This window comes from Babylonia areolata, chromosome 2 (genome assembly GCF_041734735.1).
Source record: "Babylonia areolata isolate BAREFJ2019XMU chromosome 2, ASM4173473v1, whole genome shotgun sequence".
NCBI classification, from domain to species: Eukaryota; Metazoa; Mollusca; class Gastropoda; order Neogastropoda; family Buccinidae; genus Babylonia; species Babylonia areolata.
In genome coordinates, this window is record NC_134877.1 from 9,981,581 (window position 1) to 9,998,879 (window position 17,299).

At 40.8% G+C, this 17,299-nt stretch overlaps 1 protein-coding gene across 1 annotated transcript in view; it reads right to left on the minus strand.

Moving 5' to 3' along the window:
• Nucleotides 1-13,680, minus strand: part of LOC143297375 (plexin domain-containing protein 1-like) — a 170,522-nt gene extending 156,842 nt beyond the window's left edge. Inside the window, exon 1 of the mRNA XM_076609687.1 lies at nt 13,545-13,680. Coding sequence (XP_076465802.1) covers nt 13,545-13,650 — 106 coding nt within the window. The 5' untranslated portion in view covers nt 13,651-13,680. The remainder of the gene's footprint in view (nt 1-13,544) is intronic.
• Nucleotides 13,681-17,299: the final 3,619 nt, after the last annotated feature.

The window sequence follows — 17,299 nt, forward strand, 5'->3', positions numbered from 1 at the left end:
GACGTGTGTGTGTTTCAAATTAAGCTAGGTTCATGTATCAAGAATACTCCACAATACCAATTCTTAAGACACAAGTACTTGTTTGAAAATTTAAAGAGACCACATGGAATTACATTGGTATCACCTAAGAATCAGAATCAGAGTTGGTATACCTTATTATCTTAGCAGGAGGAATTAAGTGCGGTGAAGTCTGTGAAACATTCACATTACAAGCTTAACATAACTATAAACACACACACACACACACACACACACACACACACACACACACACACACACATATATATATATACATATACATTACAGCAAAGCATAATCAAATATGATAAATTACAACACTGAACGATTAAATGTTATGAATTAGAACACAGTACTGTTAGATATGATAAATTACAACAAAGAACAGTTAAATGTTATAAATGACGACACAGAACAACAATCAAATATAATGGATTACAACACAGTTAAATATGAAAAATGACAACACAGAGCAGTTACGTAAGGCGGAAAAACATCAAATTACAACAGTAAACTAACGTTTTTACATTAAACTAAACATCTGAACTCAATTTCAATTTTAGCGCAAAAAAAATCAACTCCGTTGTAAAATTAACATGCACTTGGTATAAACAACCTCCGAAGGAAAGAAATGTTCATTTCCATCTCCCCTCCTCCCTCTCTCTCCAATATCTCTCTCTCCATCTCCCCTCCTCCCTCTCTCTCCAATATCTCTCTCTCCATCTCCCCTCCTCCCTCTCTCTCCAATATCTCTCTCTCCATCTCCCCTCCTCCCTCTCTCTCCAATATCTCTCTCTCCATCTCCCCTCCTCCCTCTCTCTCCAATATCTCTCTCTCCATCTCCCCTCCTCCCTCTCTCTCCAATATATCTCTCTCCATCTCCTCATGCCCTCCCCACTCCTCCCTCTCGTCGTCTCCTCCTTACACCCACGCACACCAACACACTAGTACATAGGTACACACACATGCACGCGCACACACACACACACACACACACACACACACACACACACACACATATATATATATATATATATATATATATATATATATATATATATATATATATATATATAACAAAATAGGACAAAACCATATGTGAACAACTGAACTGCCACATGAATAAAACAGTTAAACATCTGTAAAATAAAACAGTTAAACATCTGTAAAAGTTTTGTCAAGTCAATTTGATAATTACAAATCAATACAATAAAAAAAAATTCTAAACACACACACGCAAACACACTTACATGCACACTAATTTTCATCCCCATCCAACCAAACACCAGCAAAAACAGACACTCCATACGACCAAGCCATGCCATTCAGGATACATGTTTGTTCAGCAGTTCCACTGACTTGGGAAGAAAGCTATAATACTCCGTGCCGTTTTACACCGAATAGATGTGTGCCGTCTGCCAGACAGGAAGGCCTCATAGTATTCCCCCAAGGACAGGACTTTCATCACTCGCATTCATTCTTGCTTTTTACATCATTCACTCTTCATATTTTACTCAAACACACTGGCATATCACCCACAATCTTACCGCTACACTCACAATTCTACAGAAATCTCAATTCAATCCACCATACCAACAAATAATGTCAGAACAAAATAAATAAAGCAGTGGTAAAACAATTCGAAGAGATGCAGTAATCACATTAAAAGATTGAACTTTTCTAATATAGTGCATTCTTGTCTGGCACTTTGTTAATAATATCCGAATGTGAATTAAAATTCAGTCTATTGTCTAAAAAAGTTCCAAGATACATATATTTACTCACACGCTCGACTTTCATACCACTGATAAAAAGATCTGTGATCACACCAAGGTTATTCCAAATCAACGATAATTCCTTTTATTTTCGACACATTCGGGTCAATGTGGTTTACCTCACACCAAGCTGTGAACCTCTCATCCTCTTGAAAGTAGGCTGCATGTGAAAGGTCTTCCAGAACTGTGTCATCAGAGTATTTGAGCCTTTGCACTCGTTTATACAGAGGGTGAAGAGAACTGGGGATAGAATGGTACCTTGAGGACAACCAGTAAAGGTGATAAAGAAGTGGAAATAACATTTTGGAATGTGATAGCTTGAGCGCGTTTTGATAGAAAATCAAGAATCCATAAACTAAGCCTGGTGCTGACGTTCTTGTCAAGACGTTTGAATGCCAGGAGATGTGGTTGTATAATATTAAAAGCAGAGGGGAAATCAACAAAAAAAAGAAAAAAAAAAAGAACAGAGGCAAGACCTTCAAGACTCACTTCTGACACGCGCTGTATCGAGTAAAGGAATCATGAGAAAAAAAAGAGAGAAAAAAAGTCGTTAGAATGGGTCCTGTATTAAATATCAGTAAGTTTGAAACAACAACAACAAAACAAAAACAAACAAAAAACAAAAAAAAACCCAAAAAAAACAGGGATGCTAGCGGGATCGAACCAATGATGTTCTGTTCGAAAACAAGTAGTCTCATCCCCAACACTATGCCGCATCTAACGTCACTCAACAAAATTCAACATATAAATCTATGGGTCTTTTACAGCGCGATAAAAAATATTATTGTATTTGAGGCAATGACACTATTTCAATCATGTTTTCTTGACATATCTAAGAAATTTGGCCGTAAAGGAGACGTTGATGTCGCCCCAGGCACACCGCAACATGTACAGATGTGCACAAACCAGCTACAAAAGGCTGTCCGAACCTGAAAGAAACGATTGATTCGATTTTTCTTTTATGTTCATTCGTTAATTCAGTATACATTAGAATATTCATATGTGGTTAACACGTTGATGGTGTGGTTGGAGTATGTGTTCTGTCCAGAATTTGTATTTCAATTATTGTAATCGCGATCACGAAAAATGGTGTCGTGCCGTCTTCCCAAACATAGCTTACGTTCTGACAACTGGGAAGCGGGATGATGGAAGTTTTGGATCGGGATCGAGCGTCAACGAAATAAACCGTTAATGATCCGGAAATACGGACTTAATTCAGAAGACTTACAACCCATTATTGGTATGGCTGTGTAGATTTTTTTCTTTCTATGTTTAATCCAAATTTGGTATTGTCAGGCAAAGTATTTCCAGAGAAAATGAATTTGTTTAAGTTTACCATGGACACACACACACACACACACACACACACGTTGACACAAAGACAACCGAACACCAGGTTATAACATAGACTTACTTTGTTTACACAAGTGAGTCAAAAAGGATGCGGAAGGAGTTGGAAGTTTGAAGGTGCGTGTATGCGTTGTGTAAAGTAGCGAGTGTTGCATCGTCTGTACTGTGGATCTGTTTTGCTTGTATGCAAACTGGAAGGATCAAGGCGTTATGTGCTGTACGTGAGAAGAGAGTGGTTCTTTCAAAACATTTAATCACAATCGGTGTGAGTGCAATATGACGTAATCATGGACAGAAGTCGGGCTGTGTTTCTTTGGGACAAGACAGATAATAGCAGACTTCCACTGGACAGGTATAATGCATGTTTTGAGAGGCCACGAAAAGAGAATGCTGAAAACAGTTGAGAGGCACACACGACTTGAGGATTCGACCACCCATGCCATCTGGATCCATGCCTTTTCTTGCATTCAGACGAAAGAACAAAGACTGTACAGCACTTCCTTCCACAATGCTTTGATCCTGATCATCACCCCCCCCCTCTCTCTCATCCTGTTCTGAAGTTCTGGTGCAATTAATGTTGTCTCTTCCCCAAAATCTTTATCGTGAAATCTACAATAAAATCTGCTAAGCTGCTCGGAAGAGTGTTGTTTTTCTCGTGTGTAAACGCTGCTGTTGTCTGCATGTTGTCCAGTTTCTGGCATCATTTTAATCCCTTTCCATGCGTCATGCATTTTCCAGACTGAAACATGTTTCCCACTTTCTCTTTGCATTGCTTTCTTGCTTCCTTTATTTCTATCCCGATCTGCGATTGATCTAGTTTGCGCTGAGCCTTGACCCCCGAACCGAATGCAATGTTTTTTTTATCGATCGAACACACACACACACACACACACACACACACACAACGTTATGATGCGTGCACATTTTTCAACAATGGATATTATCCCATAATTGCCAAATACTAAAAAAAAAAAAAAATGCTTCAAAAAATAATTAATCAACAAAAGCCAGTGTCCACACACACAAAGACACGGATGCAAGCATGCACACGCATCACTACTACTACTACTACTACTTCTACTACTACTACTGCTGCTACCACCACCTTCCTCTGTCTGTTGAAGTCTGTATATGTGCACTCTCTGTTCTTCGCTGGCATATAACAAAAAGAACGTTAAAACACACAATGGTGACTAAACCTGAACGAACCTTTATCTGGGGTTGGGTGAGAAAAGGTGGGAAGAAGGAGTAAATTAGAGTAAAAGGCACGCACAAGGGACAGGGAAAGGGAGTTAACACAACAGAATTTCCCTCTTCTTTACTCGATCAGTCGGACACACAGGACAGATCAACGCTAGCTTCTGGATGACCAGAAATCGCTTTCCATTCAAGATTCAAAAATCAAAAGAAAAAAGCAACACGTAAAATGTTAAATACACACAAAGAAGTAATACAACACAGCGGATTGATTTATCACACACCCAAACCCCTCCCCAACCACCTCTCCAGAGAGAGAGAGAGAGAGGGGGGGGGGAAGAAATCATTAACAAATCTATTTTCAGAAACGTAATTTCAGAATAAGAAATGCTTCTATACTAATCATAATACATTTCAAATGGCAGGTTTCGTCCTAAAAGCACAATAACATAGCATGTAGCTAGACTCATTCTGAATACTCATCCTGGATATTTGCACAATGGACATAGCTACTGCAACATCATAAATATATTTATAGCGATAAGCATGAATATTAATTTCGGACATACCCGACCTAAATTTAGTTAGAATAAATCCCAAATGCCAGTCAGTGTTTAGAGAAAGATATTTATTATCATATTGCGTTGAACTGTGAACTCTATCACAAGACTGGATATGGCTTTCCTAAGTTTTCCATCTGCAGTCTTTGTCCTTTGCGAAACATATGCACAAATGCATTTTCATATTCTGCTCCCGTATACAGCAACGTTTACCTAAACCCAAGTTCAAGTAGAAATGTTTCCATGTTAGATACCCCGTTAATTTTACTCCATAATAGGTTTAAATCATACAAAATATTTTAAGCCTTTCGGTGGAGCCTATCATTATTCAGTTTAAGATGGAGAGAGAGGGAGAGAGAGAGAGAGAGAGACAGAGACAGACAAAGACAGAGAGAGACAGACACACAGACAGAGACGAGACAGACACACAGACAAAGAGAGACAGTGAGAGGCAGAGTGAGACAGAGACAGACACAGAGAGACAGAGACAGAGACACACACACACACACACACACACACACACACACACACACACACACAGAATGAAACGACAAGAAACGAAAAAATAAATTTCATTTTACCAGAGTAATGAGATAAGCAATTAACATTTTTCATTCACTTTTTCCTGGGGCACAAGCAGAAGACTACATGTAAATGCATCAAAATGAAATAAAGATAAACAGAATATAGAATTACTACAAGAAAATATGGACATTTATAAGTAAAGCATGAAACACCACACACAATAGGAAAATCTGTTATATATTACTAAACTATCTCACACACACACAGAGAGAGAGAGAGAGAGAGAGAGAGAGGACAAATGTTTTACTGTTCATCGGCCTCATGCCATTATACAAACACATGGGAAGGGGAGGGGGGTTTGGGGGGCAGGGTCTGTTGCGGTCGGGGGTCGGTTTGGGGGATGGGGTGGGGGGTCGGGGGGGTACAATCTGAATAAACATATCAACAGTACTGAAGAACATTGTTACAATATGAACTCGCGTGCTGGCAAATCTCAACAGAATCAGACAAGCTGATAAAAAGTCGAAGGAGGTGTTTTGGTTATCACTGATTGGTGTTCAGTCGGCAAAAATTCAAGGCTTGACAAACTTCTTTAATGATCACACACACACATACACACACGCGCGCGCGCGCGCGCGCGCGTTGATAATAATAATAATAAACGTGCTTATAATGTACATTTGACATTTCTTAGCATTTTAACATCATGCTTGTAGTGTCATTTTCATCTTACACATTCACCAACATAACAAACATATATAAGGTATGAAATTAATGTAGAAACATCTGTTCAGTAATCACCATTGATTATATGAGATCTTTTCTTGATACCATGAAATATATATTGAGACAGATTACGCCAATGTGGGTCATACTCTGCTTGGAGCAATATGCAAATGGGAACCTTCTTTGAATCTTTTAGAAATTTTATTCTTAAATCTGCGTACACTGGGCTTTCAAACAGAAAATCCAATTCCTTTTTGGTTTTTGACATACAAAAGGGGCAGGGTCTTTCCATAACGATAAATATTATTAATGAGAGGAAGTACACCAAGTCTGATCTGAGAGAGAGCAACTCTGAAGCAGTAAATACCAACATTCATTATGTATTTTTCTCTCTCAAATACAACCTTAAATGTTCGATAATGTGAATATGTCTCTTTATCTCGAATAGCCCCAGCCCATTCCTGAATAAATAGGTCGACCAGACGTTGTTTGAATATAATTATTTAGGAACAATTTAACATCCCCAATCCCTTGTTGTAGCCACACAATACCGAAACCAGTTTGACATAAAATTTCTCTTATTTATGTAACCCAACAGTTCTTTCCCTTTTCATTTAAAATACCGTAACATGTCGTAAGCTTTTCGTGGTAACTGTTGCTGATCCATTTCCAGAAGTTTAAACCAGTACCGAAGACAGTTTATGTTCGAGTTCATGTACAATGGATAGCGTCCCAGTTCGCCATACACCATCTTGTTGGGTGTGCGCACAGGAACCCATAAAAATCTTTTGCATGCCATAATACTCCAGTATCATCCAATCGTTGCATTCCCCATATTTCAGAAGAGTGAAGTAATATTGGTTTTATTTTCGTATCAAAAATCTTAAAGAAGGTATTGGGCGACATATCTTTATATTTCGAAAGGCTCTGTTTAGGCCTAATATCGCTTTCTTGCCTTTCGTTACCAAATGATTAGAGAGAGACAGACAGACAGAGACAAGACAAGACAGACAGACAGATACAAACAGAGGGACAGAGAGACAGACAGACAGAAACAGAGAGACACAGAGACAGACAGACAGACAGACAGATACAAACAGAGAGACACAGAGACAGACAGACAGAGACAGAGACAAAGACAGACGGAGGCTGGTTAAGCACAGAGGAGAAAATAGGACGGGAAAAACGAAAGCCAAAACAACCATTAAAGACAAAACACTTTCTGATGACGTTCTTGACCACCACGTGACCCATTATTTTTCCCGCACCACCACAAACATCTTCATTGTCATAGGACGAAAAAAAAAGAGAAGAAAACAAAACCAAAAAAGACGATGTGCACCAGCATTGGCAGAGCAGTGTGTGCGTACAATCAATACGGCATCTCGGGAGGATGAATTGCGCACGAACTGCCCAGTGCTTCTGGCAGAGAGTGTCCGCCTTTTTATTTATTTACTTTATTCAAAAATCGATCGATAAACATACCTTCAATCTCAACACACTGGTCTCTTTTTCTCAACACACTGCTCCTATTTCACCTCCCACTTCTCAACACACTGTTCCCAAGTTCGGTGAAGCTCCTACTTGCATGTATTGGGAGATTTCCCCTGCAGTTGACAATCAGAGATCGCAAGTCCGATGAGACCTGAATGGAGTCATCTTTTGCTTTGGTTGCAAACTCACAGAGTCACGCCTCTGTGAAGGTCCTGGAGAAAGGCTGACGACCCTGTGGAATTATTTACACTTTGCTTTGTCCCTCTTTCAGTACCTTCAGTTTTCTTCCAATGTCATTTCTTTTAGTAGTACGCTCAGCTTTCCCCTTTTGTCCTTGTTTTGGTGCTGGCTGAAAAGACTGAGAAGAAGTTGGTATTTTAGTTAGAATTATGAATATATATTTTGGGACTATTTTAGATAACAATCTGGCTTTCGACAGGAATGTTGATTATATTAATAAAAATTAATCCTAAATTATTACTTACAATTATTAAAGCGAATATGCTTCAGATTTTTACATGAAAAAACAAAATACATACATACATACACATGTACATCTATCATTCCTGTGTAATGAAGTCACGTTTAAAGTTTCTGTGCGTGTATGTTTTGGGTAAATAGTTCACTTTTGTGATACCGCACATGATCCAATTTATCTATATGAGATGATAAAGTTTTTTTTCTTTTAATCTTATAGCATCTTATTACTAGGATAAAATCTGCAAATTAGTTTTATTCTTTTCTCTTATTTGGTACGGTAAAGTTATGCATTTTTATTTTTCTGACAGGTTTTATTTTTCAGGATGCAAAGTTTAAGTCATAAAAAGACTTTACCACTTAAATCATTGCACAAAAAGAAAGAAAGGCGAAACAGAGTATAAAACAAACAAAAAGCAATGCACACAGTTAGGCACTTGTATAGATATATCTACTTTCGGCAACAGAGACACGTATCGTTTTCAATAGCCACTCAGTGTCGCTATGACACTATCGTTCAACAACCAAGGACACGTGATCCTCACTTAAAAATAATCTACAAACCATACCCTTGAAGAAACGTACATACACAATTTTCGTCTCAACCTTCCATAATTACGAAACCTGTAAGAGCCAACCCTCACAGCACAACCGCACACTAATAATTACGAAGCCAGCTAGATACAAAGTAACTCAACTAATGACCAGCTCTCGAACGTTTCAGGTACGGCAAAAATACAGCCTTCTCCCTGTCCGTCCTCACGCAAAGGTGGGATTTGGGGCCAAGAAGGGTTGTAAATAACATCCATTATATGTTCATCTTACAGTCCGCGTAAGTTCCACATGTAAATTAGTTTCAGCTTGCGTGGAGACAATAGATGAGGCAATAGAGTGTCTTTGCTTTCTATGTATTTTTCGTAGATGTACACACAAGAATCGATGCTATTTATCGTGTTGTAGAAATAACAGGCTTAGTTTCATTCTGTCAAGAAAGTAATAAATAAATAAATAAATAAATAGAAAACAAATAAATGATTAAAGGCTGACAGGAAAGAGAACATCTAGCAGACGTCCTTACCCCCAACACCCACCCCTCCTCCCTACCACAAAGAGCATCTGTCCTCTGACATCCCACCACCCTCGTCTTTTATGTGTTTGACCGCTTTCCCCCCGCCATTTACGCAGCTATTCTCCCATTCCAGGGCTGTGCATGCAAGGTGTGTTCGAACGCTGACATGTATTACAGTATCTGCACACATGCTGACTTGGGAAATCTCCACAAGGTGCCGATGCCGGGATCGAACCCAGGATCCTCATTCCCTACTTCTTGTCAGTCAATGGTGATCTTTTCCTGCCGTTATAAATCACTGTGACTACTACTGTTCAGTCAATGTACTTTCAGTCAATGTTCTCCCTATTGCCATTAGCTCACTATCACTGTTGTTTCATAAACATCGTAGTTAGCTGATATCTATCACTGCTAAATCAATGTTTTTCATGTAACCCTTTTTTGTCCCATCATCTTCGTCGTTTCAGTGGCATTACTCCCACACCGCACATTCCGAGTCCCCCATACATACCCACATCTGGATTCGTCTGTACGGGACAAAGCTGTGCTATACGACTTATTTCATAGTGATATCCCTGCGTTAACCAGGCCCGAGAGATACAGACACTTGCAGTGTTCATCATGAAATTTGAGGAACACACCAAACTGGATGATACTCAACTGTGTGGTCGAAGTCTTTCCATTTAAGCCCATAGCTCACCTAACTCTCTGGGTAGGAGCCGACCGCGGGACGAAAACACCACCTCCACTGGGAATCGATCCCGCGTCCTCCAAGCCGTGAGTCTGCGACACTAACCACTTCGCCACAGCGGCTGGTATCACTTTCCTTTCTGTTTGGGGACTAATCCATCTATAAGTACATGCATACATAATTTATTATATTTAATTTGTTGATTAAACTATGAAAACGAATGTTTCCTACTGACCGAAAACAAAATGCGCTAGTAAAGTGTGACTGAATTTCGTGTGTGTTGTGATGTAATCGTGTGTCCATGCACGCACACGTGACAATGTATTCGACAGTGTCTTGATTTCGTGAGCGCCGAATGAAAATGTGATCACAATGAAGTGAAAGATAAAGAAAAAAGAATATACACCCGAAAACAAAATAAACCACAGCGTCTCTAATGTTGGTGAAACCACTCTCTCTCTCTCTTTCTCGCTCATTACGTGTGTGTGCGCGAACGCGTATTCTGTCTCACTATATCGCTCTCTTTTTCTGTGTATGTATGTATGTATGTATGTATGTATATATATATATATATATATATATATATATATATATATATATATATATATACATACATACATACATACATATATATACCAACATATGTATATATACCTATATATCTATATGGATATATATATACGCGCGCGCGTGTGTATGTTTGAGAGATAGAAAGAGAGAGAGAATGCAAATGCGAATGATTTATTCATTGTCATGCCATAGCCCCTCATGAAGGGGTGTACATGGATGTACAAGCACATCACAGCTATAACTAATGGTATACATACATATCAATGGTCATGTCAAACGAAATAAATCATCAAGACAATGCAATATCTCAGTCTAAATCTGAATGCATCGTACAGGAAAACTGACAAATTCCGAACATCACTATCTCTAATAGACAATACCAACAAACTTAATTTAAAGGCACATGGATTTTGGTAATATTTTTAAAGAATAAACTTTTGTCTGGTATCACTAAAAACTGAACATTACAAGACAAAATGCAACTCATCTTCCTTGGATTCTTTACATAATCGACAGATTAATTTACTGCAACCAAATTCTCTGTAACTATATAATAATGATGCACATTAATGCGATTTACCAAATCGAAATCTAGTCGTTATACATTTCAAATGTTTGTCCATAGTAGACAAATTATCTCTTTCTCTCTCTTGTGTCTTGACAGAGAGAGAGAGAGAGAGAGAGATGGACAGAGACAGATAGAGAGAGAGAAAGGGAGAGAGAGGGGGGAAAGGGGGGGGGGGAGAGTGGGGTAGGCTCTGCCAGCTAATAACGACACAAATGAAGTACGTGGGGAAATAACTTGCCATCATCCTTCAATATGGCTCCTTCCCCACCCCATCCCTAACACGCATGGACACAACTGCTCAGGGAGAGAGATAGAGAGGGAGAGAGAGAGGGAGAGAGATCATTGAATGTACTTTGTCGTATGCTCAAGTCATGGAGGATTGGAAATTTACAGCACTGGAAAGAAAAGGACGCAAACACAGAAGGAAGCTTTAGACAACAAAGCATTGACTATCGGTGCATCACAACACCCCACTCCTCTCTCCAACATAAACATATTTATAGACAAACCATTGACTGACTAGCACGCTCACTGACATGTGGAAAAAATAATCCACGAGGTAACAAACAGTGCTCGTAAACTCTGCCTTCAATCATATTGATCACAGAACTAATGAATGTTTTACAATACGATATTTGTTAAGTTAATAACCTGATATGTGAGAGAGAAACGACGGGAGGTTGGGCCGGGTAGGGGGAGGTGGGAGAACCGTTTCACAGGATAATCATTCCTTTATTAGCCACTGTGTTGACACCCACCTTTATCTCCCCCACACTCTGAAGTGTCCACAGACAACAATGAATGAAACAATCTATCACTGAATCAAATCAAGAGAATGATAACAGAATTTCACTGAAACTAAATGTTACTTTTATGCTTCCATAAATATGCTTGCGAGAAAAATGGATGAGAGGTCACCAACACACCATTTCAAGAGAGGGAGACATGAGAGAAAGGAGAGTGATGTGGGACAGAGACACAGAAAGTTCGGAGTGGTGGTGGGGCGAAGCCTATAAGGAAGTGATGAATGCATCAGTGTTATCCCTCGAGGCCTGCCGAATCATACCGGCCTTGGCAAACTTCTGAATCGATGCGATGCAACTGCTCTCAACATGCTCCTCACAACTCCGTTACATGCACTGATTTAAAACAAATGCCAACGCGTACAGAACGAAGGAAAAAGCTATCAACACACACACACACACACACACACACACACACACACACACACACAGTGACTTGGACCGCATCCATCTTCGATCACTGACAAGTCATTAGTGTGTGTGTGTGTGTGTGTGTGTGTGTGTGTGTGTGTCTGTGTCTGTGTCTGTGATTGCGTGCGTGTGTTTGTGTGTATGAATAAGAGAGAGAGTGAGAGACAGACAGACAGACAGACAGTAAAACAGACAGATATGCGGAGCGAGAGGTTTTTATTTGTCCCCAGTTCTGCACACCCGCAGTCACGTCACCATACATCGCTTGTTTTATGTGGTCTGGGCACTGCGGCTGTACAATTTCTCGTCGGCTTATTGCACACGAACCATGTATAACAGGACATCACCACGTTCTGCTCCTCCTCAATCCTCCCCCTCCCCCTTCCTATTCCCCCTTCTCAGGGGTTTGGCTTTTCAGATGGGCGGATCCGGCTGTCCATCCTCTCAGCGATCAAGTGCTCATGTATCAATGTTAACACTGACATCAATAGGGCACTGGCAGACAAGGATGTTTGTCCAAATGATTTTAACTTGTGAATTATTCCGCCCGGGAATTGTGGCACCACTGGCATAGCACGCAAACAGAAATCGCTTCAGTCGATCGCTTTGACTGAGCAGACTTCGATTACAGGTCGTTTGATCCTTTTTGTTTTCTTTTTTTTTTCATTTTCGTCTGTATTTCATTTTTTCAATACCATACGGCGACACTGATTTAAAACAATAATTCCGACCAGTTTTATTGAATAGTTCTACTGATCATCTATTTTCATTGAGCCGAATATTTCCTTAATTGGTTTTCCATTTTTATCAAATCATCTGAGGCTGTTTTTGTTATTATTTTGCAGGAACCACGAAGAAAGCCATTGTTTTACAGAGAACAAACAGAAAGTGGATATCTTAATTTGAGGACCTAATCTCTTCGATTTTTCGATATTTCTTCAATGATAGAAGAAACGCTGATAAATTGTGCAAATTCGGTACTTTTAAAACACACACACACACACCCGCACGCGCGCGCGCAAAACAACAAAATAAAATTTCAGCGTAATGGTCTTCAAGTTATTAACACCGAAATTAACTGAAGACAGTGGGTGGGAGTGGGGGTAGGGATGGAGGGCCTGTGGTACACCCCGTCCCCACCACTCACCAGCAGGTGAGTATTCCACTGGTCAAGACACTGGCGGAGCCACACAGGTGATGAGGATCATACAGCCAGCCACATCTTCGCCACAACCCCCTTGTCTGCCAGACTTTCCTTCCCCGCTCATAATTCCACCGCCTAACCCCAACACGACACCACACGCACTTACCGGGATTACTGGCGGAATCTGTGGCCGGTAGAACCAGCAAGACCAACAGTAACACAACACACACACCAGCAGAGCTGCAGACGAGGTCCCCGACGTTTCTCGCCATGTTTATGATGCTTCCACAACTGCCGTCTCGTGCCAGCTCTCGAGACTTTTTACAATGAGGCCCTGCACGGGAGGGGAGAGAGGAGAGGACACGGCCTGCCTTCACGATGACACACACTGGTCCACGGCGGGCAGCAAAACCACGCAGCAGGCTTCACGAGCAAGAGAAGGCACGGGGGTGGGGGAGGGGAGTCGTCCGTCGGGGAGAGGGGCGTAGGAGTAGGGGAAGGTTGAAGGGGATGGGGGAGAAGGAAGCGGGAGCAGCAGTGTGAGATGTGAGATGGGGGATCTGGTTTGGACAGTGAGGGAGTTGGTGGTGGTGATGGGAGGGGAGGACAGAAACATTACAAAATACATGGGGGAACGATGAGTATGGTGCAATATCAGCGCCCAACTCTCTCTCTCTCTCTCTCTCTCTCTCTCTCTCTCTCTCTCTCACACACACACACACACACACACACACACACACACAGTGCGCCTGTGTGTGTGTGTGTGTGTGTGTGTGTGTGTGTCTGTGTGTGTGTGTGCGTGCGCGCGTGTGTGTATGTGAGTGCGCGTGCACACGCGTCTGATCACAATGTTGTGATTTATTCCACTACTGCCGCCCAAAGAAAGCAACATATGTAAAGTAAGAGAAAGAGTGGGAAGTCTCCCTTATTTTAATTAAAAAAAAAAATTCACTATATCATCGGAGTTTTTGTTTTTTTTCTTTTCTTTTCCCAATGCAAATCTTAGAGAAAAATGAGAGGGGAAAAGAGAGAGAGGGAGAGAGAGAAAGAGGGGGCGACAACAGCGACGATAATGATGACAGTGGCGTTAGTGAAGACACTGAAACACATCGATTTATTGTATTTCACATAAGATGGATCACTGCAATGCATCGCCCTCAAATCAGTTCAACGTCGAAATCAATGGCAAACAACGAAATTAAGGCAATATGTATAACTCAAACAGAAATATAATATGATATAATGCAATATAATATATATGATGTGATATAATGCAATGCAATATAATATAACATTCTATGATAACACTTGCACCGAATATTTCCCGAGGGATGGGAATAACATCAAAGTGATTCAACTCGCTACAAAAATGTGATAGAAAAAAAGATGTTTCACAATGCTTTACCCTCACGAAGAGAGCGCTAAAACTAGGACCAAATAGTTTTGATGTATGTTGTGATGCAAACTTTTCTGCCACATTTATTCAGAATGTTCTTCGTCTCATGCTTGCTCATATATTCATCTGTTTGTGTTAACATCCTTTCGCATGCAAGATTGCACTGAAAATAGATTCTGTTTCACAGAAGACACACAAAACACGAAAATACTAGTCTAAAAACAGAGTGAAAGAAAAGAACAAATCAACCAGCCAAGTAAACGCACAACAGGAAACACACACACACACACACACACACACACACACACACTCTCTCTCTCTCCCTCTCTCTCTCTCTCTCTCTCTCAGCCACTCACTCACCGACATACACATACATTCACACATTTTTCAAACCAGTATTGTGCCATCACCTTCACCGTCTGTTGTTCATGTGTTCGCTGACGCCACTGTCATTTCTCGTCTCTCTCTCTCATTTTCCCTTTAGATTTGCACTGGAAAAAGACAAGAACCCAATCTCATGACAAAAGAAATACAATTTTAAAATAAAAATAATTTTTATTGGAGACTTCCCATGCTTTCCTACACATCGCGGGCGCCCCCTGTTGCGGCATGTATTGTCGCCCCTGCACGGATTGTCTCCGGCGACAATACGTGCAGCCTCACTGCATATATTGTTACCCCTGCACTGTTGCTGCTGTTCTTGTTGTTGTGTGCATGTGTTCGTGTGCGCACGCGTGTATTTCGTGTGAGTGTTTAAGATTACATTCGTGTTTATGTGAAAGGGGTGTGTCGTGGCGAGGGGCTACAATATGTGTGGGTGTATTTGGCATGTGTGTGTATATATGATTGAGTGCACGTGCATGTTTGGAATAATAATAATAATGGTATTTATATAACGCTGAATCTTGTGCAGAGACAAATCAAAGTGCTTTCGCACCAATCATTCACACGCATACATAACTCTAAAACTGGAGAAACTGAAGACAAGGAACAGGCAGGGATGGGAGGCTATTTTGGGAAGAGGTGGGTTTTAAGGCCAGACTTGAAAGAGCTGAGTGTGGAGACTTGACGAAACGAAAGACGAAGTTCATTCCAGCTGCAAGGTCCAAAGACAGAGAAAGAACGGCGCCCAACAGTGGAGTATTTGAATCGGGGTATGCATAAACAGAGTGGATCCGTAGCGGATCGTAGTGAGCGAAATGACTGTAGAGGCCACAGAGATAGGGAGGGGCAGATTTGTGAATACATTTATAACATAAAGTGCTGATCTTGTACTTAATCTGTGTGAGACGGGGAGCCAGTGGAGATGTTGCAAAAGAGGAGTGATGTGCTCAGATCTTTTCTTTCTGAGGACGAGTCGGGCGGCAGAGTTTTGTATGCCCTGAAGGGACTGAATGGACGAAGCAGGCAAACCGGACAATAGAGAGTGACAGTAATCAAGGCGAGAGAGAATGAGAGCAACGACAAGTCTAGATGTTGCATCGGTGGACAGACATTTCTTAATGGAACTGATGCACCGCAATTGACAGTAGCAGGATTGACATGTCTGACTGATAATTTTTTGCATGGACAGTGTGTTGTCAAGGACAACACTGAGGTTCCTGACTGAACTGGAAAGAGGGATGGATGTACTGCCAAGTTTGATTGTGTCAGTTGTGATGGAAGAGAGTTTTTGTTTAGTTCCTATGATCATTGCTTCAGTTTTGTCCGCGTTCAATTGTAACTTATTTAGAGTCATCCAGTTTTGAATGTCCAGGAAGCATTCAGATGTTTCTTGCAAGAGCGGGGACAATTTTTCAGGGGTATGAATCTTCTGGAGTTGAATGTCATCAGCATAAGAATGATGACTGACATTATGGCGGTTGATAATTTCAGCGAAAGGAGCAGTGTACAGTGTGAAGAGCACTGGGCCTAAAACAGATCCCTGTGGGACTCCATGTTCGATTTTAATGGGTTCAGACTGGAAATCATCAACAATGACAGACTGGAACTGATCAGTGAGATAAGATTTGAACCAGTTTAGAACAGTGCCGTTGATACCAAATGTAAAATGAAGACGGGAAAGAAGAATTGAATAGTCTATCATGTAAAAGGCAGCTGACAAGTCGAGAAGAGTGAGAAGGGAAATATGTCCTCAGTCGGACGCTAGCAGTAGATTATTCAGGATGTGGAGGAGAGTGGTTTCGGTGCTGTGGTCAGCACGATAGTCAGACTAAAATGGGTGGATGAGATTGTTGTAACAAAGGTGGTTGTTGAGCTTCTCCAGGACAGCTTTTTCAAGGAGTTTGGACAGGAATTGAAGATTAGAAACTGGTCGATAATTTTTCAAAATGTTTGCGTCAAGGTTGGATTTCTTCAGAAGAAGCCAGACGATTGCAGTTTTGAAAGTGGATGGAAACGTTCCAGTGAGAAGGGATGAGTTGACAATATTGGTGATTGTGGGGAGAAGCTGTGAGACACACCGGGAAAATACAGAGGCTGGTATAGGATCGAGCTCACAGGATTTTATTGTCATTTCTTTCACC